At 37.0% G+C, this 27,526-nt stretch overlaps 1 protein-coding gene across 2 annotated transcripts; it reads left to right on the plus strand.

Moving 5' to 3' along the window:
* Nucleotides 1–1,549: 1,549 nt before the first annotated feature.
* Nucleotides 1,550–27,489, plus strand: LOC103706184 (protein NO VEIN-like). 2 transcript variants are annotated; one of them, XM_039117913.1, is made up of 13 exons: nucleotides 1,555–2,099; nucleotides 2,420–2,754; nucleotides 5,956–6,607; nucleotides 6,957–7,061; nucleotides 9,737–9,914; nucleotides 10,578–12,445; nucleotides 14,276–14,488; nucleotides 17,346–19,613; nucleotides 20,163–20,275; nucleotides 21,731–22,133; nucleotides 22,266–22,583; nucleotides 22,704–22,961; nucleotides 25,840–27,489. In XM_039117913.1, the coding sequence occupies exons 1-13, from the start codon at nucleotides 1,659–1,661 to the stop codon at nucleotides 26,980–26,982; spliced, it is 8,295 nt and encodes a 2,764-aa protein (XP_038973841.1). In that variant the 5' UTR covers nucleotides 1,555–1,658; the 3' UTR covers nucleotides 26,983–27,489. The 2 variants fall into 2 exon arrangements, with proteins under 2 accessions (XP_026660130.2, XP_038973841.1); XM_026804329.2 differs by lacking the exon at nucleotides 25,840–27,489 and having other exon boundaries at nucleotides 1,550–2,099; nucleotides 22,701–22,839.
* Nucleotides 27,490–27,526: the final 37 nt, after the last annotated feature.

Consider the following 27,526-nt stretch of genomic DNA (forward strand, 5'->3'; position numbering starts at 1 on the left):
AAGATATGTACAGGCAGATGAATGATAGAGGATAAAGTGCTTTAAGATTTATACATCGGATAGATAATAGAGGATAGAGCGTTTTGAGATTTGTATGGGCGAATGGATGATAGAGGATGGAGCACTTTAAGATTATGACCGAATTAATCAGAAACGGAGCACTTTGAAACATGTGCAGGCGAATGGATTATAAACAAAGCACTTTGAGATCCGTGCAGGCAAACAAATCATAGATGAAGCGCTTTAAGATCTATGCAGACAGATGGATAATAAATGATAATGTGCTTTGAGATTTACACATATAGATGGATGATTAAGATAAGAGCATTTTAAGAATTGTGCACACAAATGGATGATAAAGATGGAGCGCTTTAAGAAATATGCAGGCGGATGAATAATAAAAAATGGAGCGCCTTGAAATCTGTGCAGTTGAATGGATGATAGAGGATAGAGCGTTTAAGATATATGCAGGTGAATAAGTTATAGAGGATGAAGCCTTTAAAATCTGTGCATGTAGATAAATCACAAAGGACAACCTCTATGAATCAAAGTATTTTAACTTTTTTTCCCATTTCATTAACGGTGTTAGAATCCAAATAGACAACTGCGTACTCTGCTTTTTTGAAGTCGGCAGGTGAGCCGATCCGCACGAACCTAATAAGAAAAAATCATCATAACCGACCCATAACAATAGCCCTCTACCCTCCCACAATGCTTGCACTCTCTAGAGGGCATGCTCTCCTCTACCACAACAGCATCATGGTAGTATCTTCCTAACCTTGAGGAGGTTTTCATCACAATACCCATGGCAACAAATCCTCATCCAATATTCGAGGGTTTCAAAGCTGTATTGTCTGATGAATTTGTCTTAAATACATCAAACTCGATTTGGTACTTGAGTAGTTCTTTTCCTCTTTCGACGTGAATCTGTTTGAAGTATACGAATATGCACTTTCTGACCTCCTTTTTCTCGTGGCTGGTTACCAATTATTTGTAAGAAAAATGTTAAATGCTTGGTATAAATTTTGACTAATAGCTTGGCATTGGTGTTGATCAAGATAATAAATATAAATAGGTTTTTTTTACATGAATATCTTTCTAAAAATTTAAATTCACGTGAATATCCTCTTAAAATTTATATTTATGTCTGCACTCTCATAAAATACTGTTTATGCACAAATACCTTTAATATAATAATGTTTTAATACTATTAATAAAAATAATATTTATTTTAATTAAAAAATAAAATTTTGAAATTACTTTTTTGTCATCCATCGCAATTAGCTTATAAATATTTTTTTTGCACATCTATCTATGAAAAATATTTTAGTCATTTTAATTTGAAACTGTTAATTTTTTAACGGTGTTAGATGGCACAGGTACATATGCAAAAATAAAAATAAAAAAAAGGTAGAATAGTAAAATAAGTATTTGTACAAGATATATAAAGGTATTCATGCAAAATTTAATATTTAGAAGAATATCCATGCGAAAAAAAAACTATATATATATATATATATATATATTTCAAGACAAACAGCCTCCTATTTGCCGCCTTCATCACTTGCGGTGACCGTAATCCCTCCTATAAATTGTTCTTTCCCGCAGCCCCTCTGTTGTGCCGCCCTTCTCCCAGCTTCTAAACCCCTCTTTCTCTCATGTATCGACCGCCGCAGCGATATGTCCGCACCCACGGCGGCGCCGGAGTCGGTGGCGGTGGTGGCGGCTTTCCGCCTCCGAACTATACCTCCCAGAACCCTAACTTTCCTTTCTCCTTTCCTGGCAATCTCCCCTACCCCCCCGGTGTTCTCCAATTCCCCATCCAGAACCCTAACTTTTCCCAACACCGCAATCCCTATCTCCAAAACCCTACCTTCTCTCTGTCTGACCCCTCCCCGAGCCCCCCGGCGATTCTCGAGAGGGTGGAGGCCGCCGTGGTGAAAGCTCACAGGGACCTCGTCACGGCCGGAGAGAGTGTCTCGGCATGGAAGGTATCCCAGTCCGCTCTCATCTCTCTAAAGGCCGATTCTTGGAGCTCTCTAGGGTTTCAGCTCCAGGACGTCCCGTCTCTCCACCGCCTAATCGTTACAGAAGGAAAGGTGGGTCTTTTCTTTCTCTCAGCGCAAAAGCACTAGGGAAAACAGTCCTTTTTTTTAATGAAATAATTTGTATTTGATCTTGTTGATTTAAATCTACTGGTCATTGGATCTCCTACTAGCATGAATTTCTCCAGAAAACTCGTTAATGGTTCGAATCCGGACCTTCCGATAGCCTCATAAAGTAGTTAATGATATGAAAAGAAAGAACCATTAAGTCAGAAATTACGAGGAAACTTAGCAGTATCTTTGTATCTTATAGCAGTTACTTGTCCTTTTTTTATGCATTTTATGTTGTTTAGTATAAATTTCATATTTATCAGGTAAATGCATTTATACACTGCTTTGTTGGTGCACGGAGAATTACGTCATTGTATGATTTGGAGGTTGCAATTTGCAAGAGTGAGGGTGTTGAACGATTTGAAGAGCTTGGGCTGGGACCTCTGTCTCGCCACCCACTTGCTGAGCATTATTTCTCAATTCCTTCAGATGTAATGGAGGTGTTTAAAATTACAAGCGAGGAAATTATTAGTTTACTGCAAAAATTCATAGATAAATGCAAGAAGACAATTACAGCAGAAGAATTTTTGAAATTTCTTGCTGAGCAGAATTCTGTCCCTGTCAAAGAGAAGCTTGGAGTGCGGGTTCAAAGCTTGGGGTATGTATATCTCCTGCAAAGCTAAAATTTTTCATGCTCTGCACCACAAGATTTGAAATGATTATTGTTTATATAATTTGGTCATATTCTCACTTCGTAGATGAGTAGTTACTTTTGAAATCTTTTTTCACTGCAGACTAGGTCAAATTTTAATTGCTGTCATTTTTTTAAACACAATACAACCAACATAGAAAACTCACAAACTTCAACATCCATCCAAAGAAAGCTTTCTTCAATTGCATAACAACTGTAACATTTATTATGACCAGAACTGATGATTTAATCATCAAATTTTTAATATTCTTCTGGCTGGAACATTAATTATTTAAGCATTCAAGTTCAGAGAAGGGGAAGAAACTTAAACGAATTGTTTGAGATCTTTAACAACTCTTACCTATTTGCATTTGAAACTTGATCTAATAAGTCTGTCTTTCACTTGAACAAAAGAACCATTGGCTTCAAATTAGTCCCCTCATGGTATTCTTATTACTTCTTACATAAGGTTTAGCATAACTACTTACCTAGAATGTTTGTTTTAGTTAAATAGTGTGTAGCGAGTCTCTTTAGCTTATGAGGTCCTCCATTATTTCCAAACAATAGAACATGCAGAGCAATTGGTTCGACCCTTCCATGACACAAGTTAGGTGTAACAATTGGCAGGCCCTCTTTTAACTGGAAACATATATTAATATGATTCTGGTTATGTCTCTACTAGGTAGCAACCAAGTTTTTTATGTTGGGACCTTCTTGTGGGAGGAGCTCCTTTGAGATATCTGAGTTGTCTTATGACTAACACTGTTCTTTTTGTGAAAGTCGAAGATGAATTTACCTACTATCCAGTGACACCTCCTTAGGTGGTTTGCTACTTTTTTCTTTTGAGCTATACATTTGGATCTTTTTGAGGGTCAATTGGTTTTTGCTTTTGTTACCCCAGTTTTATAACACATGTTAGTTAGATAATATCCTCTGGGGTAAATACTTATATCAGGTTATGCTACCAAAATGCCTTTGTAAACACATGTTAGTCAGATAATATCCTCTGGCTTACACCTTGAAGATTGCTTGGAGAGTGGCAAACATCGGCCAAGTGATTTAAAAACCCTACATAACTCTAGTCAATTTTTAATATATAACATCCATGAGAACCAAATATCTGAAGTCTTCTTGGTTGATCAAGAACCTTCTTGCTATTTTGCAAATCCTAGAGTAACAAGAGACCTTCTAGATTTTATAGGCATTTGCTAACGATCCAAACCATCATTCTATGTACTCCTGCCCTTGTGTGCATGCCAACGAATCCAAACCATCATTCTATGTACTCCTGCCCTTGCGTGCATGCCAACAAATCCAAACCATCATTCTATGTACAATACCCACATATCCGCACTACCATGCGCTGAAATTGTAATTGTTCATCTTTCTATTTCTCAAAACTTGTTTTTATATATTGTTATTTTTCTATATAATGACCTAGAACCTTACCCAAAAAGGCTAGCTAGAAGAAATTAGTAGAATTTCTTGGCCTTGTATGGGTATCCAAGATCTCTCTAGTGCATAATGGATGTGGGACTAAATATATACCCGCATGAGCTGTCACATACTCCTCTTATTTAAGCCTTTGTATCTTCGATGGGCTAAGGATCCAAAGTCAAATCAAATCTGATCATAAATACCATGATCAACTTGCACAACCCTAATGCCCTGCAGTACAGTCTCTTAGTCATACATGGGCCATAGACTAGGTCCACTTTATATCATTGATAATTACCTATGATCTCATCCAAAAAGGCTAGTTGGAAAGTATTATATCCCTTGGTCCTATATAAGTATTTAGGATCTTCTCAGTGCATAGCCAATATTGGACTGAAAACATGCTTGCATAGGCTCTCATATTCTCCTTTTTTTTTAAGCCTTGGTGTCCTCCCCAAGCTAAGGGTTCCAATTCAATCAAATTCATTCACAAATACCATGATCAATAGTCATTCCAGAAGAGCTTGTGCTAAAGTGTCTTTTAGTCTAGTCCATAGGGTAGGTGCACTCTGATATCATTTCTAACAATCCAGGATCTCACCAAAAAAGGCTAGTTAAAAGGTATTAATTGGATTGTTTGGTCATGTATAAGTACAAAACATCTCCTTAGCGTACAATCCATGTGGGACTGAACATATGCCTACATGGGTCCTAGCATATTGTAACAATATAGGATTTTTTTCCTGAAAAGCTAGCTAGAAAGTATTATTCGGGTTCCTCAATTGTGTATAAGTACCCAAGATCTTTCCCGTGTATAACTAATGGACGAAGTACACACTCGCACGAAATCTCGTATACCTTCCTGTTTAAGCTTTGGCATCCTTGCAGGACTAAGGCTCCAAATCTAATCACAATCACCATGATTGCCCCGTGCTCAACCCCAATAACCGCTAGTTACACATGGGTGATAGGTCAAGTCCTCTCGTAATAACCTAGGTCCTCATCGAAAAAGGTTAGCTGGAAGGTATTATTTGGGCTCTTAGTTTTGTATAAAAACCTATAATCTTGCCAACGCAAAATCGATGTGGGGCATGTGATCATCGTGATTAGCCTGTGGTTAACTCCAACGTCCCTTAGTCACATATGGGTAATGGGCTAGGTTTGCTTTGATACTATTTTCGTAACAACCCAAGTTCTCATCCAAAAATACTAGTGGAAATGTATTATTTGGGTTCCTGGCTCAGCATGCAGTCAATGTGGGACTAACATGCACCCACACAGGCTCTCACATATAATAACATGAAGAGGGAAATTCTTTAGTTAGTGGCTCAATGCTTAGTGTGTTAATAGGTTAAAGCTGGGCACCAGTGGCCTATTTATGTTCTATATAATTTTATACAGTAGCTTACCAACAAAAGTACATCTTGTATAATTTTTTTACTATTCAAAACTTTATTTTTGTTCCAATATTCATTATGTTGTTACCATGGAAATTATAAATTCATTACGTAGGAATTGAAGTCCTACTTAAGTTGGTTTTTTGTTGTTGGTTGTGCTGATCTCTGGCTGGTGTTAGTGTATACAACATCAGAGGTTGGTCTCATTTTCTTTTTTGAGGGTGGTATGCTTGTCATCCAGGGTCTTATTGCAGTTCTTTATGTAAACAGATTATTATTCAATTTTGATTATAGGCCAATTCATTCTTTCACTAACTAGATTGTTTGTCCATAGGTTGCATATATCCTACATCCGTGAAGCCAGGAAAGCAGAAAAGGCCATCATCCATGACAAATCATTGGAGTTAATCAAACATAATGTGGATAAAATCAGAGAAAGAGATTTATCACAACCTCCTGGCATGCTCTTTGAGAAACAGGTGCTTGATAAGAGGTTTGATCTTATATCTAAGCGTATCAAATCATTCTCCTCTACATGGGTTGATTTTGCTGGTAAGCATGTTCGCTTTGATTCCTCTGATGAAGACAAGAACGACAGTGACGATGATGGTCAAGATGATTTGAGGAAATGCCAACATCAAAATTCTACACACAATAAGGACAGCGGCAAGCGTGTGAGTAGCTGTCCATATCCATCCACTACTGAAGAGATGGTACGACTTGGGCTGAAATTTGAAGCAGGTGACAGAGTCTCTCCTGGTAATGGAAAATTAATGGAGAATGGAGGTAAAAAGTCTTCTGGCAAGAAACGGAAATTTGAGGGGAAAACTGGTGATGGTAGTTCTTCATGGAAACTATCCAAAAAAGAACAATCCATTAACTTAGAAGATCAGAAATATTCACACGATCTTACTGTCACTAGTGACAACATGGAGAAGTTCATTACAACATGGAAAGAGGCTTGCCGGGAACATTCTGTTGAAAAGGTAAGCCTACTTTATTTTGAAATTCATGATTTCAGATGTTATGTGATCTGAAGGGGTGTAGATTGGCGGAAATTATTATAGGATGACAAACCAATTACATTTCTTTTGTTCTCTATTCTTGTTTGGATAAGCAAGTGCTATCTTTTCAACATGTGGCATGTGTCTCAGTACATATTTGGCATTGTTGTGGGTCGTGCCAGCAGTTTGAACTTCTCATGATTTGCCATGCCCTTTGAGTTCTGCTTCTTCCTCTTCTTCTTCTTCTTATTATTATTATTCTTCTGGAATTGTTCTGTAGAGCGTTTAGTCTGGTCCTAAATCTGTCTTTGTTGTTTAAAATATTATGCAGGTCCTTGACATGATGGTGAACTTCTATGCAGCAACAATTAAACAGAAGAAAAGGATAAGGAAGATTTTCTTATCATACCCTGGCATTGGATTATTAAATGTTGCTGTGAGTTTCTCTTCCTTAACATGTTAACAATTGTCCTTGTGTACATTTGCAGCATTTGCCTTTTCTAAATCATGGAGGAAAATTTACTCTTTAGGGAACTTTACATTTTTCGTTTTACAATTAGTGGATTTTTGCTGCCTTTGTTTCAAAGATGAACTATGATTTTTTCCAACCTTTCTTGTTTTTGCTAGTTTGAGTCCTTTTGTCTTGCTATAAGGACCTGGTATTCTGACTTGCGTTTTCTGGTGGGCATTGCATGATTTAAGCATGTCAACATGGCAATGCAACTAAGCGATCTTTATTTGTAATGATGATACTGAGTTGTTCTATTCTGAAACATGCATTTATCTTTCACATTTTGGTCAATTGATTGCGTATCTGTTAACATGGAAATGAAACTTAGCGATCTTTACTTGTAATGATGATACTGAGTTGATCTATTCTGAGACATGCATTATCTTTCACATTTTGGTCAATTGATTGCATATCTGTAGGCATCCTATGTTGCTCACACTCCATCAAAATCCTCAATCTCCTTTTGTTAACCAACTTTCTCTCCCATGATATTTGGTGCTTTCATTGTGTTGAAAAGAAAATCACTATGCAACCAATGTGAGATCATAATTCTTTAGTTGAACTCCGATTTGCTGGAGCTATGTTAATTTTAATCTTAAGCAGGTAATATGGTTTATATGGTGGACTTGTAATTTGATGGGCTTGGTACAGTATCTCTCATAATGGAGCTGAAGGGGTTGGGGTAAGAAGGCAAGAGAGGGGAAGGTTACTGAGGTTACTTGTTAGATTCAGGAGCAGAAGAAACCAATGGTCACAAAATGAATTTTAATGTCAAGTAAAGAATTTTGTCGTTCTAGTGCTTAAGCTTGATTTGGAGCTTAACCCATATTTTGTTGCAGCGAGACTTCTCCGCTTATGTGTCATGGTAAACTGGATTGCTGAAATCCTTCTGTTCCCACCTTGCCTTCAAATATCTATCTGGGACTCCATGTCATGGGTTCAGGGGGAAGAAAATCAACCCGCTGACTGGTTAGCTGCCCTGGTGAACTCCTACTAGATGTATGTATTCGTGACTTCCTTTCTGAGTTAATTCAGTTACCAAGGTGATGTTATGAATAGTATTTTTCATAGGTTTTGAGTAAGACTGGTCTTGTGGGACGAGGCCGTTTCGGTTTTTATGTGGAGCAGTACGCGTCACCATTCCACCCTGTCCCGATTCTTGGGTCAGGGGATGTCTTGGGACATTAGGTGATGATGGGACATTCTTTCCAACACTTGGAATGGTGCCGCATCCCTATGTCTTGAGGGATGTCCTCTTAGTACTTGAATCCTTGGTTTTGAGCCACCCAAACCCAACACCGCCCCACCCACCCAAAAGAAGAAAAAAAAGAGTCAGGCAGGAAACTGAACTTTAGTCATGCAAGACTAGTGATTACCAACAAGATCAATGAAGATCGCTTCATGACTATTTCAATAATTTTTACGAAATGAAATGTTGGGTTTGCTTGTTGGGAAGTCGAGGAAAATCTGTATTTGATTTGGTTCAAAATGGCCCTTTTTTACTTCAAGTCAGGCAAATCTAGCCACTCTCCTTTTTTCTGCACAACAGACAATGTGACAAACAGTGTTTCCATGAAATTGAACTCATTTCCTACGATGCCTTCAGTTTCAAGTCTTTTAAGGTGAAACCTGATGTTGTTGCCATACCCCTTTGAGATCTCGCCAACTGAAAATAAGTTTGAAAGCAGATAGTTGATTTTGGCTTGTGTTTGTGTTTTGATTAGTTAATTAATCAAACATATTTTTCTGGTTGAGAAGGCAATTTATAAAGTTCTTGGAAGCCTTAGCAACTGGTGAAGCTCCTCTTCTCAAAGAATTGCAATTTACATAACATGTTCAAGATGGAGAATGCATCTGTCTTGTAAGCAAAAAATTTGCTTTAACAAAAATTGCAAAAAAAAAAAGAATCTGTTCTTGCAATGTTTTTCTTGATGATTGGTACCACCCTCTTCCTCTTCCCCCCCAAAAAAATCTTACAATATGTATAGCTGAATTTAATGGGTGGGCCATAAGTCTAACTGTGTTTGGGTCCGAAGACGAACTTGGGGTTGTGAAATTAGTTTGCAAAGTTTCGTGATTTGGGGGCCTGGTGTAAACCAGGCTTTTGTTTGTGTCACAAGCTTTTTTTTATCTTATTGTCGCCATGAAGTGATATGATAATCTTGGGCAAGTAAACAAATTATTTTCTAATTGTCAAACGAATGTCTTGGTGTCATTTATTGAATGTAAATCTCTATTTGCAGTCTCATGTACTTGGCAAACAATATTGCGCATTGCTTCATTTATCGTCATCTATTCTCATAGCCACAGAAAATTAAATGTCAACCTGCAATTTTTTTGTTGGCTATCTATTATGCATAATTATTCCTGGGCTTGTTGTGCCGTGGTAATTCCTGTGTTTTGTATATTTGAGAAATCTAGTAATGCTCTTTTACATGATGTGGGACTTTTTCTCCTCCTTTTTTCCTTTTATTTTTTTTTTTAATTTCAATTTTCATCTATTCGTCATTTGTTCACACTCATACTTGCTTAGCCAGAACTTGAGAAACATACAAAACTATATAGATTTGTAATTGTTGATTGGTTTGTGATAAATGCAGGTGACATCTATTAAGTGTGGAATGCTCGATAGCTTTTATGATGCCTTCCAAGCTATTGCTGAATGTGGATTTACTGCCCCAGATTCTGCCCCCTCTGTTGAGATAATAGAAACTGGGCCTTTAATTAAAGAAAATACCGTGTCTAGTAATAAAGGGGGTGCTGGTGAACTTGGTTACAGTAAGTAATTTTTTTATCTTCCTCTCCGTGTCTCCCATGTAGTAAATTTTTATCGGCTTTCCTCAAAGAGCAAGAATAGATATTATTACAATTTACAAGTTCCATTTTGCACAAAATTTGTCTGTTGGCCTCCTTTGCCCTTATTCTTCACTTTTTTTGTTCGAATTACTCTATGTATTATTCTTTCTGATACATGTTGACTTAGGAAAGTTTGGATGAAGCATGTAAGTACATTAAATGAGATCTTCTCTATCATTTCATTTTTAGGTGTGTGTGTCCTTGGTGATGCTCTGACCGCCATGCATATTTCGATCGATATTGTGAATTATATTTACTGCATTTCTTATTCTGTATACAAGATAATCAAATTTCTGAACTATGAGATAGCGTAAATCAAGGATTTAAGTGCAAATGCCAGTGGGTGCATCGCACTGTGCTGGCACATGTACCGCATCAGACCAAAATTTTAGAATTAAAATTTAAAATATGCTAATGAAATGCAAAATAAGTGTCATGCTAAACTGTGACAGGTGATGGTACTGACCTGGCATGGGCCACACTTGAAACCTTGCTGTGAATATTCCCTTCTAAATTGACCTTGTATGCAATCATGTCACAATTGTAATTTTTCTCGAACACTCATGTTTCCAACACATCTTGCAGGTGTCACTGTAGATGATATCATTAAGAAGGTTGGTGATTATTTCAAGTTTGATGAACTCATGCCAAGAGTAGAAGATTTGCCTTCAGAAAGAAAGCTTTCATTGTTGAAGAAGTTTCATGATTGTGATATCTGGTTGACAAATCAATTTTCTGTTAAGGAGTTCAGTTCCCTCGGTTATGGTGATTTCTTTGAGTTTTTAGAGAAATATGCTTCTGCCCTTCCCAATGAATTACATAGTTTCTTAAGTGGGGGATTCTATCATCCACCTTGCTTGGAGGTCTCTATGCTTCAGCAACAGCTAGGAGTTCTGCTATGTCAAACTGAGAGTAACTGGATTGACAATGGTGTTATAACCAAGCATGATGTTTCCATGCTTCTTAAGAAACAATTTCCGCCGATCAGCTTCCGAATTGTTGGAAGCGAACCCGAGAAATGCTTTGTAGATCTTATTAAAAGGCAGAAGGAAAGTGATAATTCAAATTGTATTCTTTTCTCAACCACATTGTTGGGGAAACGATGGACTGGAAACTTGTTGCAATGCAGTGAGAAATCTTCATTAGAATATGCAGGGTTGATAAATGAGGCAGGTCAAAATTCTTTTCCTTTTGGAACTGTTTCTTCCAAAGATGCCATTGAATGCTTACTTAAGGCTCCAATGTTATCAGATTTACGGTCTTGGTCACAATGGGATCTTGTATATTCACCCTCGCTTGGCCCCCTTGTAGAGTGGCTGTTAAATGAAGTCCACAATAATGAATTATTGTGTATAGTCACAGTGGATGGAAAAATAATCAGGGTTGATCCTTCAGCTACTGTTGATGAATATTTAGAGGCTTTGATTCAATGTTCTTCATTACAAGCGGCAGTTAAATTGTTATCCTTGTTGTCTTTATATGGAGGTACATGCAAGGCTCCTGTATCCCTTCTAAAGTGCTATACACAGCGGGCAATTGATGTCATAATAAAAAATTCTAGTGATGTGACAGAAGAAAACACAACTGCTGGGAGTTTGATGCCTAAGAGTCCACTGCATGGTCTAGCCCCATTTGATAAGGTCTCCAATGGTGATCTTCTTTCAGGTAATCCTCAAGGAACTTCTGAAGCCATTTATCGAGGGACTACACTGTGCAAAAGCTTATCTAGAACTAATAAAACAATCACTTTTGTAGCAAGCTTTATGGTTGAATGTCTTGGCCATTTGCCTTCAGAATTCTGGAGTTTTGCAGCCGATGTATTGGTTTCAGGACTTCAATGCTTTGCCAAAAATGCTCCTTTGGTCATCTTGGATGGATGTAATAAAACTGATCAACGTCTCATGCTTCATGACATTGGATTGTCACTTGGAATAACAGAATGGATTGAAGATTACCATGCATTCCATTCTGCAGCAGCTAGTGGCTCTAGGATTGTCCGTGAAACTTCTTGTACGCTATCTTCTGCTTCAGGCATGGAGTGGAAACAAGCACCAGATATATCAGAGAAACCTGCCACTGACACTCATGAGATGTTAGTCAGTGCTGTGACTGATGCTGCTCTGTCCAATGAGAGTAATGAAACCTATGGGCAAGTTAGAGGAAAGAAAAATGCTCATGTAGCTGGTGGACACCATAAAGAATTTGGTCATACCTGCAAAAGGGAAGTTCTTGCTGAGGCAACTAGTGAGAATTCGGGTGTCTCAGAAAATAAAAAAGTTCAAGATGCAAACCTTATTATTGAATCCATTCGATGTGAAGAATTTGGTCTGAACCCAAATCTCAGTTACACTGAAAGTTGCTTGCTAAAGAAGCAGCATGCTCGCCTTGGAAGAGCACTTCATTGTCTTTCACAAGAACTATATTCACAGGATTCACATCTTCTTCTTGAGCTTGTAAGAATCTAGGATGTTTTTCTTACTGAATGTTATGAAAAAATTGGCTTTGCATGATACTGGTTATTGAAATTAATGTTACGAAACACATCCTCTTGAACTTGTAGCAGCGACCACATTTTCTTATAATGGTAAAGAAAAATGTACTTGCATTATTATGGCCCATGGAGTCAAGGATATGATAGCTTGAGGGGGTATGGATGTCTGATTGGTGATATTCTTATGCTTAGTTGTCCTAATTTTGTATATGATGAAAGTATAGCCTGAAATCATCTTTATCATTCCAGCAATTTACCTTTGGAGCAAAGTCCGCCGAACCCATATCGGTCGGCGGGCGAGTCTGTACGGTACCAATTCAGTACCGTACCGATATATAGTATGCTTGGGCGTGCCGGTTCCGAACTGGCATGGCCATTTTTTTTAAGTTTGTCAAGTTTGATTGATCGGTAATCAATTTCTTTTAACTTTTTCAATGATTTTAAGTATAATTCGATATTTTTTGATGTTTTTTGATCCCGGTATAACCTAAATGATGCCTCTTGTTTTTTTTAAGTGATACAAAACATAAAATGATTAGTGAGATGTTGCATGCTACAAGAATTCACATGAAATATCCTAAAATCAACTAGTAAGGTGGAAAATATAACATAATACAATCAATTACAAATATTTAAAGTACAATATATATACCGATATTTAAAATCTCGTTGAGTAGCATTATCTCTCATAGATATCTAGATCATTCATAAAGTCAGGAGACATCATCGTATAGATCATCTATATATCTACAATATATCATAAAATCAAAGCCAAAATTAAAACTTTTGGCATCGTCTTTCCTTATTTTGCAAATTTCAAGGTATTTTTTGGTGTCTAAAAAAAAGAGAATGAAATAGATAAGAGGAAGCATACTTTATTTAGGGTTGGATCCTCCTTCAATTGTGCTGAATCAACATATTTTTCGCCATGGAGAAGGGGAGAAGAGTATTCGGATAGGTTGGGAAGGCCTGAGAAACTTGTTGGGCCTTCTCAATCATCTTTTAAAACAAAAGGAAGAGAGGGGGAGGGGGCCGGTCGGTTCGGAATCGGTCCGACTCGGTGCGAACCGGACGGTTCCCACCGGTTCTGCACGGAACCGGCTAGTTCAGACTGAGTCCGGGCAGTTCGCGACCGGTTTCGGCCGGTTCCTATTGGTTCGGAACCGGTCCCGGCCGGTTCGGAGCTTGTTCCAAAAAAAAGAGGTGAACCGACCCGGTCCCTCACCGGGTCAGCTCGGTATGGGCAGAACCAGGTGGTTCCGCCCGGTTCGGTGGACCTGGTTCCGCCCGGTTCGGTGAACCTTGCTTTGGAGATTGCTTAGTTTGATCCTTTTAGTGGGTTTTAGTGCCTTGCACTTTTATTCCTTTGTAATCTAGTTTTTACCTTGATTGTGGGCAAACATCGTTATGAAAATATACCATTTTTCCTGTTAAGAATGTTTTGCTGTACTATGAAAGAAAAAAAGTGATGCATGACTTTATGCTTCATGATTCCCTTGTAGTTGGACTTCATCATTGATATTTGAGATGCCTTTTATTCGATTATTAGGTCTGTGTTTTCTGTAGATTAACATGGGCATTCCCTGGATGTTGTTATCTATTTATTATTTATGTCCTTCCCATAGAAAGAAGAAGTTAGCTTGTGAGATGGTATTTACATTTTCTTCTTTCTGGTTAATATGTTCATTATTATCTCTTGATAGATTTTGAATTGTTCTGCTGTTATTCACCTAGGCTATCATATCTATCTATGAAGACAATAACTTTCTGACATTGTTCTGTTGTACACCAGGTGCAAAATGCAGATGACAACATTTACCCAGAGCATGTGGATCCAACAATAGTTTTCATTCTGCAAGATACTGGTATTGTTATTTTAAACAATGAACGGGGGTTCTCTGCTCAGAACATCAGAGCGCTTTGTGATATTGGAAAATCAACAAAGAAAGGATCAGGTGCAGGATATATTGGGCATAAGGGCATTGGATTCAAATCAGTATTTCGGGTAGGCCTGAAGAAGCTGCTTTATCCAGCAATGGCTATTATACTCTGTCATGTCATCTTCTTTGTTATTGTTTATTTGTTTTTTTCTCCCCTTCACGTTGTCTATTGATTGTATTGTATTCACATGTTATGCATTCTTACATTGATTACAGATATAGCTGAAAGGACAGAAAGTTGGAAAATGGCACACTTGAGGTGGGGAAGTAGAGGAAGGGAGAAGAGAGAGAAGCAATGTTTGGGAAAGTTGGAGATGGTGAGATGAGTTATAGGGTTTTACATGGAGGGCATTAAGATAATCCTAGAGTTTAAACAAACTGCACCAGTGTTTGTGGATCTTTGATTAGGATCCATGACATGATCTTTTTCATGTTTTCATCATGATGCTATGTAATTTAATCACCTCTGTCAACTTTTAGCATATCCTTTGTGAGAGCTTAAGATAAAATTAATGATTGGAAAAGGCTTCTTCTTCATTGATAAGGGTAGGAGATGTGATGGATTAGGTTATAATGATCTGCTTTTAGTAGATGCACTATCATTGTGGCATCAACTTCTCAATTCATGGGACAACTGAATCAAAACTTGCCATGATATGTCTTAAAATTTGCACTCAAAATCTTGACAGGCTTCTTATTTTCATTCCACCCGATGCAGAGATGTATAGTGTCAAAAATGCAAGTGATGGGTGCATAGTGACTTGAGAAAAATATTGAAGGTAGGAAAGATAAAAGTATTCAGTACATAAATAACCATTGTTTTTCAATGTTTTTATCAAGTTTATTTATGAAAGAAGACTTGCTTCGTCATAACAAGCGCCAGCCTTTGACCCAATCTATACTATATTTCAAAGAAACAGTCTTCAATTTTGGAATATTCTCCTATAGATTTCATATGTGTACTTTTTGGATAAAAATACTATTTACTCATTTGCTAATACCTGCCAAATCTTAATATTTGTTGGTTTCATAGGCTTCATTTAGAAAGAATCTAATCAAGTCTTTCTCATATTCATGTATCTCAGTCAACATGGATTAGTATCTTATTGCCCTTGCATCAATTATTCCTATCCTTATATGGAAAAAATCAAATATTTATGTCCTTTCTTTTTTTATGGTCCACTGTTTATTAAGCTTTTCTGTTCTGTTATCTCATTAAGGAAAACAACTGAACAAGAGTTATTGAAGATGAACCATAGTTGGAGCAACTTTCAATCTTTTTGAGTTATAGCTATCGATAGAATTATGGAAACTTAGAGATAAAAACTGTTAAGATGCATTTTTACGCCACTTTTTGGGTGTACAATAGCACTTAATTGTCTAATGACAATCTCAAGGAATGAGAGATAATAAATCCATAATTTTTTACCTAGAGTTACACTCAATGAAATTCTGAAAAATTTGAAGATGGATCAAAAAGTTCTGGGCATAAGGATGATTAAAGTTCAAATTTGGGAATTTCACTATTCTAGGGGTTCTATCTACTTGAAAATTCTCTTCTTCCTTTTCCTTCACAAATCTCAGAAAATGTCCTAAATTCTCCTAAACCACTGGACTAGATATTTAAAAGATTTGACTATCTCTTGATCTTTTTCTCAAATGCTTCTAATCATTACAAGCATGCAAATGCGAAGTGAATGATTAAATGACCAAAATAATTGCTCATATATACAATGTGGTCTTGTAAGTCAGTTTCATGTTCTGAACCAAATTGAGAAGTTCAGTTTTTTGTTTTGGAGTTACTGCCAGTATTTGACGCCATGAGAATAACTGATGCGAATGCTAATATGCTCAAGCGTCAGTTGTTTGTTAACTGCATGAGATTTTCTTTTCAATTCTTTCTCCTTGATGACTTCTTCCCCATTATTTGTCTATATTTTGGTATCACCCTGTATTTGTGAAAATGCACTCTGTGCACTCTCTAAATGATCATATCAATCAATAAAGCATGTTGAGTGATTGATTATCTTTCTATATGATATATGGAGAATGGTTTAGACTTACCATTTAGATATACTGTGTGACAAATGGAGTGGAGTTGTGTTCTTGAAGTGTTGGGTGAGGTATGTTTGATGAGTTTCATAGACAAGTTATACCTAAATCATTATTTTAAGTATTGCATGTGATAAAGTGATTGGCAATCAGGAGTCAACGTGTATGAGTTAAGGATTATAGAGTTGAGATGGGCAAGAAGGATGATTGGATTTGTGGGGAATCATGGAAAAATAAGGTGAAAAGAGTATATAAAAGGAAGCTTAGGTGTTCCAGATAGAAGATAAAAGTCCTAGACAGGTGACTGAAATAGCATCATCTTGTGCAGCAAAGGTTAGAGGAGCTTTTGCTAAGGAGGCTTTTGTAGAAATGTACTGAAGCATCTGAGGTGAGGAGGGAGATCCAAAAGCTCTGCAAAAATTGATTTGTGAAGCTTGTTGATGGAGGATATAGTCCTTGATTGGAATTCATCACCTAGAAGGCTCACTTGATGACAATGATATATACGGACTAAGGTTTGTCAAAAGATTATTCGAATGATGATTCCTAGTAAAATATTTTCAAGTGATAAGTTAATTTTATGATAAAATATTGCTATGTGTTTGGTTGAGTTATCAGAGATAAATGAGTTGACAGCTTATTGCTAGTTAATTGTTGAATGCTAGTTAATTGCTCAATGATATCTTGTGTCATTGGATCATATTACATCTATCTTTTGGTACCCTTTCCTTGCCCTTCATTTGTTAGTGTGCTCAGTAGCCTTCATCTTTCTTCTTCGTAACATGCTGAAAATGATATCCATTTTTTTTTATTTTGAAGATATATTTTGTATTCTGCTTTTCTGAATGTATGACTGAAATTGCTCATCAGGTTACTGATGCCCCCGAGATCCATTCAAATGGTTTTCATGTGATGTTTGATATCACTGAAGGTCAAATTGGTTTTGTTCTGCCAAATGTGATTGCTCCTTGTGATATTGATATGTTTAGAAGGCTTTTATCTGGTGAGGAATATCAAACTGATAGTAACTCGTGGAACACCTGTATTCTGCTTCCCTTCAGGGCTAAAATTCGAGAAGGGACAGGTATAAACTCCCTTGTATCCATGTTTTCAGATCTTCATCCATCTTTGTTACTATTCCTGCACCGGCTTCGGTGTATAAAGTTTAAGAATATGCTTAATGATGAGCTTCTTGTTATGAGGAGAGAGACTCTAGCTGATGGCATTGTAAGGGTTTCTCATGGTAAAGAGACAATGAATTGGTTAGTAATAAGTAAAAAGCTGGAAGCTCAGTTTATTCGTCATGATGTACAAACTACAGAAATTGCCATGGCCTTCACACTGCAGGAGTCTGAAAATGGAGAATACAAGCCTCATCTAAGTCAACAGCCAGTTTTTGCTTTTCTTCCTCTAAGGAACTACGGTTTGAAATTTATTCTTCAAGGAGATTTTGTTTTACCCTCTTCAAGAGAAGAAGTAGATGGAGATAGTGCCTGGAACCAGTGGTTGTTGTCAGAGTTTCCTGCTTTATTTTTTTGTGCAAAACAATCCTTTTGTTCCCTTCCTTGCTTTCAGAAAAGTCCAGGGAAAGCTGTGACAGCTTATATGAGTTTTATACCACTTGTTGGGGAGGTTCATGGGTTCTTCTCTCATCTTCCTCACATGATCATATCTAAATTGCGTATGTCAAACTGCTTGCTTTTGGATGGTCCTGAGCTGAAATGGGTTCTTCCATGCAGAGTATTAAGACGTTGGAATGAGCAGGCTCGCATGCTATTATCTGATAACTTACTTCATAAGCATCTTGGCCTTGGTTATATGAACAGGGATATTGTGCTGTCTGATGCATTATCAAAGGCTCTTGGTGTCCAGGACTATGGAACCAAAGTTTTAACTGAGATCATATCATCCATATGTCGCACCAGTGATGAAATTAAGTTGTTGGGCCTAGAGTGGCTATCTTCTTGGCTTATGACACTTTATTCAACATTGTCAGACCAGTCTTCTGGGTTTTCTTCTGTAAATGCTGGATTGGAATGTGATGTAATCAATCATCTGAGAAATATTCCATTCATTCCACTTTCAGATGGATCATACAGCTCAGTGTCTGATGGTCCAATATGGTTACCATGTGATATTATAAGTGTTGGATTTGAAGGCAAACATAGCCCGAAGGATTTTCCCAACCTATATGTCAAACTTCGAATGGTCAATCCTCTTCTTTTCTCTGCAGCGTCTAGAAGTACGTACAACACAGAAGAGACTAGAGTAGACAACCTTATACAGATGCTACATAAAATAGGCGTGCAACAATTATCTGCACATGAAGTTATAAAAAGTCATGTTTTAGTTGCCTTATCTGATGATAAACAGGTTAGGAAAGATAGAAACATGATGATTGAATACTTGTCATATGTTATGCTTCATCTTCAATATTCTTGTGCCAGTTGTCAGTCTGAGAAGACAAGCATAATCTTAGAATTAAGGAAAAAACCTGTATGTTTGACAAACCATGGTTTCAAGTGCCCAGATGATGAACCAATTCACTTTGGTAAGGAATATGGAAATTCTGTTGATATACACAAACTAATTGACACAATAGACATTAAATGGATCGAACTTGATGCTGCTTATTTGAAGCATCCTAGTATGCAATCACTATTGTTTGTAACGAAGTGGAGGGAATTTTTCGAGGAATTAGGTGTTACTGATTTTGTGCAAGTTACTCGTGTCGGAAAACATGTGCCAGAATATCCGTGTACTACTTCCGGGGGTATGATTTGCGATGAAGACCTCCTTGTTGCAGCACCATTTATCAATGACTGGGAGTCATCTGAGCTGGTTAATATGTTATCTATTTTTTCCTCCAAGAAATGTAGGGAAAACTGTATCTATCTTCTGGAAGTACTTGATAAATTGTGGGATGATTGTTATAGTGTAAAAGCTAGAAATTACATCAGTTCTAGATCTACCGAATACAAGAGGCCTATTAAGTTTTCATTGATAAAAAGTATTCAGAAGATCAAATGGGTAGCATCGAGTATGGACCAGGAACTTCACTATTCGAAAGATCTATTTTACAATTGTGAAGAAGTGCGTTCTATTTTGGGAAGCATGGCACCATATGCTGTTCCACAGGTCAGTCCTTCCCCTCAAATTCGGAAGAGTTGTATCGTATGAGACTTGTGGCTACATTGCTTTTTTCAATCAATATTTGCAGCAAATTGTTTCTTAATTATGTATAATTTATTGCTTTCAAATTTCAGGTGAGTATTTCATTTTTTCTGTATACTTTTATGATTCAAAAATTGATGTTTGTAATCATTTTATCTAAGGTTAGCAATACTGGTTTCGGTTCCCATATTATATTGGTACAGTGTCAGTACAAGTCAAATTGGCGTACAGACATTGGGTATGCGCCCTCCACCCTTTGTACCGAGTATTGGTTCTGTACCATCATGGTACAATATGTTCGATACGAGGGGTATGCGAACATTGATTTCACTATTTCCTGGTTACTGTGACCAGCTGTTGTCCTCATTCATATATATTTATTTTTGCTGGTGGGACTTGGTCTCCTATTTATCAACTCTCTCCTTGGTGCATGCATCAGGGAAAGCTTAGGATCTAGATGGGGTCATCTGACTTGTCTTTTTCCCATTAATGTCTTATATTATCATTACACAGGTGACTAGCAAATTGCTTTTGGAAGAGATTGGATTCAAGACTCAAGTATCATTTAATGATGCCATAACACTTCTTCACTCATGGAGAATGTCCAAGGCACCTTTTATGGCAAGGTATCTACTTTCAGAAAAAGAGTTCATTCTTCCTGCATCCAGATGTACTGTATTGCTCCTATGACCTGTACATTCTTCCTTTAGGTGTTCGCAATTTGTGATAAATGATGGAAAAACTTGTCTCGTAAATAAAAGTAAAGGTTAGTAAAGATTCACCAACACCAAGGAATCAAACTGACGACTTACGATAGGAGGTTGCAGGAGATGGTAATTGGAATAAAGAAAAAGACATGAAATAGTGATACAAGCAATTAAGAATCTATTTTCCTTGTAGAAAGAAGGTTTATTCATGAGTCTAAATCATCCTAAGGTATTTATGAAGAGAGATAGTGAATAGACAGAATGAATATACCAACTGTATTTATTGATTCAGGAATCAGATACATGTGATGTAGCATCTTAGAGGTAACTTTTTGAGGTTCCCAGAACGGTGTACTTTTTGAAAGATATGCTGAGGGAGTAATTAGGTGAAGAAAGCAATTGCCTGAAGAATGGTGAGCTTTTAGTTGGGCTGGAGGTAGCAATAACCCTTTATACTTCTTATAAATGAATCATCTGCTGACTTCTTTAGAGGCTTCAAAATGGCATTTGTGGATGAAGCAAAGGATTTTTTTTTTATTTTTTTTTTTAAATTTGATGCAATGATGTCATCACCTCCGATTGGATGGAAAAAGTATCATTTGAAAACAATATGGATGGTAGTGTTGTGTAAGTCACTTTGTCAGGAAATAAGGATAATCCAAATACATAATGATTAGCCATGTAGTAATAGTGCAAAAGTTCATGGTAAAACTTGGAAGGGTTGAGTAAGAATGTGACTATTAAAGGCTTTAAAGTTGTACCAATCTAAAACATTGTACATAATATTTCACAACTGTTGGGATAAGCAGGCATAAACATGAGATTGTATTCTGGTTAGTATAATAACCCTGTTCACTTACAGATACACATGTGCGTAGATGGTGTGAGCAGTGAGTTGGTAAGTGTGCTACCAAACTATATACGATAGTGATATGTGGAAATACATGTCATACATAAACTTATTTACATGTTAAAACCACGCATCAATCTTATGGTGGATAATGCATGGAGTTTGTAAAGGAGGAATAAGGACTGTCAAGTAGTTTGTGACTCAACAGAGAAGTTATAAAGGATAATTTGTGATCCTTCTATATTTTTCTGTTTCTAAATACAGAAAACAGGTAACAGATGTTCAACCATTGAGGTCCTTATTGTTTAACATCTAGAATCTTGGGATGAATGACACTTTATTCTTAAAATTTTGATATTTTTTTTAATAACCTTCATTTCATGTTGGAAGCTGGTCTCAGTTCTATTATGAACCCTTCTAAAACAAAATAATTGTTATTAACGACTTAAATTGAAAGAGTTGTCTATTGCTTCATTCTTCATCATAATCATGTAAACTAAGGATGCTTTTTTTTTTTACACCAGCACCATTGAAATGTCAAAATTTTACGCCTTCATCTCCGATGGTGTTGCCGCTTCAAAATTGAAGATGAACGACGAGCTTCTATCAAGTTCTTTCATATTCATTCCATATGTCAGTACTTCTATGAACAATGACGTTGTTTCTGGTACTTTTTTTTCACCCAAAGATGTGTATTGGCATGATCCGGCTGGATGTTTTGATAAGACAAAGGAAGCGTTCCTTCAACGCATTTTAATGAAGACAACCAGCTGCCTTCCATGCAAAGCATTGTCAACCATCTATCCAAGTCTTCATGATTTTTTTGTGAATGTTTGTGGTGTGTGTGAAATTCCTCCATTTCGTAGCTACTTTCAGATACTACTGCAGTTATCAGCTGTTGCATTGCCTTCACAGGCAGCTTATTCTGTAAGTGCTCTTAGATCCAAAATGCAAGTTGCCATTTATAATGGCTATCATGAAGGTGTTACTATCATTTTCTTTAAATATTTATTTAATGATACAGGCTGTTCAGTTGTGTTTTCTTTCAATATATTTTAGGTTTTTCGAGTTTTCCTGAGGTGGGCTGATGAACTCAAATCTGGAGTAGTGAAGGATGATGAAATTTATGACTTGAAAGAGAATCTCTGTAAATTAGAAAACACAGTGCTTCCAACCTTGCAGGATAAATGGGTTTCCCTGCACCCTTCTTTTGGTCTCATATGTTGGTCTGATGATGAAAAAATGAAGCAGCACTTTAAGCACTCAGATGGTGTTGACTTCTTACAGTTTGGTGAACTTAGTAATGAAGAAAAGGATTTGCTTTCTGGAAGGGTTGCGATATTGATGAAATCTATAGGTATTCCTTCTCTTTCAGAGGTATGAATGCCTATCCTTTTGATCTAGGTACTTTTACGTTTTCATGATTTATGCCTATCCTTTTGATCTAGGTAGTTTTACATTTTCATGATTTCTTATATACTGCTGCTTGCTTAGTAGGTTGTGTCGCGTGAAGCAATATTCTATGGCACAGAGGACAACAGAGAAAAAGTTTCTTTAATAAATTGGGTTCTTCCTTATGCACAGCGCTATATCTATAAGCTGCATCCGGACATATATCGCAACCTGAAGCAGGTTGAATTTGAAAAGCTTAGTCTGTTGCAAGTTGCAGTAGTGGACAAGTTATTTTACAAGTACACTCTAAAAGGACGTGACAGTACTTCTAAGAAACGGTTTGAGTGTAGTTGTCTTTTGCAGGTTTGGAATCTCAATCTGAATCTGACTTCCTTTTCTCATTTAATATGCTTATATTAAGTTATTACGCATGATTGTGTGGTTGGAGTATGGTTAGGATGCTGCTATATTTTCCCTATAATCTCCCCAGAATGGGTGTGATCTGGTTTCTTTGAGCCAAACATGGCGGGTTGGTGGTTTATTGGGGTTGTAATGCCAACTTTACCCCTGATGGTTCCAAAAAAAACCATGAGTTGAACGAGTTTTGGGGAGTTTGGGGGGAGAAGAAGCATTTTCCATATAAAATTATTGGATAGTTATAACTTGTCTTCATTATTTATTAATGTTGAGTATCTCCATATTTGAAAATATTAAAAAAATACTAAAATACTTTCTTAGTGAAGAATGAGAGTCGAATGTTCTTTTTGGTTGTTTTTGTGGTATTTTTAAATATATTTTGGTTTGCACTAGGTGATATTCCATTAATTTTCCTATTCAAGATAACATAATCCATCAATGTTATTACGTATCATCTCATGTTATTTCATTTCATTTCATTGTTAACTAGCTATGCCTTTGTTATCTTACTTGCGATGGACTTCCAATGTTCAAGTAGGAGCTTGCCATACACGATTCTTTTCTTTTTTATCGTGGCACCTTTTCTAAAATTTTAATTTGATCTGCTCCCAAACCATTGTCCAATGTTTTTCAACATTGCTTGCTGGAGGTGTTCTGTAAGACAGATGCTAACCTGGCATAGGAGGATCCTGAATGGATAAAAGCTAGACCAATGCGTTGAGTTTGCTTTATATGGATGTGGTGAATGAAACTACTACGAACATGGAGTGAGAAAGCTCTGAAGCTGTGTAGGATATCTGTAATTTTTTGTCTGGACATTCTAGGATTACATAAATGCTGGTGTTATGGTTGTGTTTAATGAATTTGATTACCTGATATACAGAAGGTTTAACCCTACCTAATTGCCTGTAGTTTCAAATATTAGTATAGCAGTTCTTTTTGAACTTTTCTTTTCTTTTAGTCTCTTGAACAGCGGTTACAAGTTGACTGGAAAGATGTTGCCTGCAAGCTTACGAGATCACTAAATAGATGTTCACATACTCTAGGATGTCCTGAAAGGAAGAAAACTATTAGATGGGTCCACCATAGCTCATGGGTGTTTGCATTCTGGATACCAAAGCACAACTTGTTTGTGCTTTTATAATATCCTTAAAACTATGACAGTTTCCTAGTGGTTTCTTTTTGAAGCTATCAGAAATATTATTTCACTTCCTTGAATGACTGTTTATGATATGGATTTGGTAAAGGGGAGTTCTGGTGGGTTTTTTGACCTAGTTGTGAATGGAGATGGATTGATCAGTTTTCACCTTAAAAGTTCTAGATTAGATGAAGACTAAAGTACAGTAAAGGATCAGACCAAACCTTTTGCCTTAAAAGTCCCTATATTACAATTAACAAATCAATTGACGAATCCAATTTTTTTATTTTTTAGGAGTAGCTTCTTTAACTGCCTTGCTTCATTTCAGTATTATTGTAACTTTTGTCCTTGGTCATCTTAATTAATCATCGTTACAGCACATTGCTTTTAGGGGACTTCTAGCTGACCCTTGAAATTGTTATAACAATAGATTTTAGGGTGTGACATGCCACTTTGGAGGGATGTCTAGTTGTGCAGTTGACTTACTCCTCTCACCTTAATTGAGTCATATTGTGACCCATTGACTTGACTACTAATGAGAGGAGATGGATTATTGCAAAATTATGACCCCTTTTTGGTCAATTTCATTTGTTGGAAAACAATTTTCTTAAATTGTAGGGGATGATACAGCCAGCTGACTGGTTGGTAAATACTGGCTCCAGTGGTGGTGTTGCATTCTCTGCTGGCACTGTCCTCTCTCCAATCAGTTCGCCGGACTCTTGGCTGCCAATGCACCCAGCTGTTCTTTTTCCAGGATGTAATTTTGCATTTTACTTCTCTTGTTTTCCTTTCTGTTGGGGCTCTGTCCCCACAGTTAAACCCCCCAATAAAATGTCAGGGATGATAAACAGTAATGAAGAAGTAAAGACCATTTCCTATGCAAATGTGATCTCCTGAGCTTAGAAATATAGGGCACAGCCTCCTTTACCAAGTTGTAAATTTCTAGTGCTTATTAAGGAAGGGAAGATTAGTTGAACTACTATTGATATTAGAAAGATTCTTCTTTAATATCAAATAGAGAAGGTATGCTCCAAAGATTAGAAGTGCATGTTATTTTTTTTCTACTCCTTACGGAATTTTTAAATTCAAATGAAATGAAAAACTCAGAAATTTTATTGAAACTAACGACCACTTTAGAAGAATTGTGATCTTTATAGCAGGCCTTAATTGTCATTATGTCAAATAGCTTATTTGCTAGCCCTGGAACCCTTGGCACGCTTAGTGAGATGACGAGACATACAATTGTTTCCAGGACACACTATGACTTGATGGGCATATATTTTTTGTGTTCTCATATACAACAGAAGGGATTTGTGACTAACTACCGGCACTGCTTATTCTACTATTTTTAAATTTTCTCTGCTTTATTCTACGATATCTGATAATGACGTATGCCAGTAAAGAATATTTGGTATGCCATTGAAGATGGATGGCTTAAGTAAAATTAAGCTGATGTATTCTTTAGCATCTTTTACTCTGAAAAAAAGAGAGAGGAGGGATCTATGGAAAACTGTTAGTGCTTTCATCTAACATCTAACTACTATCCTATTGGTGATTACAATTTATGAACTAGTGCTCACGATCTTCATAATGTGAGTGCTGATAATCATCTCTTAACATCGGTAATTGTTTTTAAGCCACTGAATTTTGTATTTGTGAATCACAAAGCTTTGACCTACCATGCAGGGAAATGTTTTATATGCAACTCAGACCTCGGATTCACACACTATATTCTTGGAGCTTTCACGTTTTTTCTTTAGTGGATCTACTGAGCTACACCTGGCAAATTTTCTCCATATGGTCACAACTATGGCAGACTCTGGTTCCACCATTGAGCAAATTGAATTTTTTATTGTAAACAGTCAAAGGATTCCCAAACTACCTGATGAAGAGCTTGTTTGGTCACTTTCTTCTTTGATGGAACTGCATCAGGATGAAATTTCCCAGCCAATCTGTGCTCCCCTAACGAATGTTGAACAGAGCTTCCCAACATCTAAAAGGAAACCAGGAATTATTTCTAATTGGCCACCTACAGACTGGAAAAATGCCCCAGATTTTAGTTATCATAGAAGACAACTCCAGACAAGGCCAGGTCTACCACCATATGATAGCTCCCAGATAGAATCCAGGAAACCTCCTGAAAATGTCATGCACAAAGAGGATGTTGCAGTTCCCGTTGAGATTGATGGGGATTGGATCATAGAAGAGGGCTTGGCATCAACAAGTACAATGGTGCTGCAAGATTCAGTGCAGACGACAGATCAACCTCATTCAGTTGAATTGTTTGACTCTTTTGACAAGCAAATCAGTTTTAGTTCAGAACCGAAAAGTAAAGTATCTGATTCAGCAATCGTCCCTGTTGCAGATACAGATTTGAGCAATTTGTCCACTTCACTGGATAAGGACAGACTCTTCTTGCAGTCTCCTGATGAGAACCAGTCACGCAAAACTGGCAGACTTGGGGAGCTGATAGCTTATAAATATTTCATTGAGAAACTAGGTTCTGGGAGTGTTAAATGGGTCAATGAAGAAAATGAGACTGGCTTACCCTATGATCTGATTACTGGGGAGAATGAAGAAAACAGGGAATATGTTGAGGTTAAAGCTACAAAGTCTGCAAGTAAAGACTGGTTCTCAATATCAATGAGGGAGTGGCAATTTGCAGTAGACCAGGGTGATTCATTCAGCATTGCTCATGTGGTTCTTTTAGGTCCGAAAAAGGCAAGTATTACACTATTGAGGAATCCATTTAAACTTTGCCAACAGAATGCCTTGCGCCTGGCTGTTCTGATGTCAAAGAAACTAAGAGACTCATCAGTTGCTACCTAGAATGGGATAGTTATTTTACTCCGTCCTAAGTGCTCCATCATGCCTGAAGGCTGATCACACTTGATCAAATTATTGGTTTTTTCATGTATGTTGGCTAACCCAACATCTACATTTTTTATTGAAGATTTAGCAGTTGGACTTGTGGGCTTCTGCATGGCTTATATAATATCTTTGGCAGCCTTTAGTATGGGGAGTAATTTTGACAGTTCTTAAGTAATCTGTTAGGGAAGCACAGATAGCTGGCCGCAGAATTCCTTGATAATGCTATTTTTTATTGTTGTACAGGCATACACCGTCTAAATGGTGATTGAATGGCCTGAACTGAAGGAAGTTAACCATTTTTTTAAATTCTTCATTAATCCATTCATTGCGCAATGGCAAATTATCTATTTTTTCACTGTAGATTATGTTCGTCTTTCACTTTGCCCCACAGGTTCTGCTCAAATGCCAGTGTGTATAATTTGAATTCTCATATCTTTATTGTAAGGATAATTCCTCTTTTTTTTTTATGCATAGACTACTCTTTTTGACAGCTGTTGGGTTT

Source organism: Phoenix dactylifera, chromosome 2 (genome assembly GCF_009389715.1).
Source record: "Phoenix dactylifera cultivar Barhee BC4 chromosome 2, palm_55x_up_171113_PBpolish2nd_filt_p, whole genome shotgun sequence".
Lineage (NCBI taxonomy): Eukaryota > Viridiplantae > Streptophyta > Magnoliopsida > Arecales > Arecaceae > Phoenix > Phoenix dactylifera.

Bases quoted from the DNA above. Each gene is read 5' to 3' on its own strand.
- LOC103706184 (XM_039117913.1), top strand. From the start codon at position 1,659: ATGTATCGACCGCCGCAGCGATATGTCCGCACCCACGGCGGCGCCGGA. The intron at 19,614-20,162 runs GTCAGTCCTTCC...ATCATTACACAG, and splicing joins CACCATATGCTGTTCCACAG to GTGACTAGCAAATTGCTTTT. The intron at 22,962-25,839 runs GTTTGGAATCTC...CCTACCATGCAG, and splicing joins AGTGTAGTTGTCTTTTGCAG to GGAAATGTTTTATATGCAAC.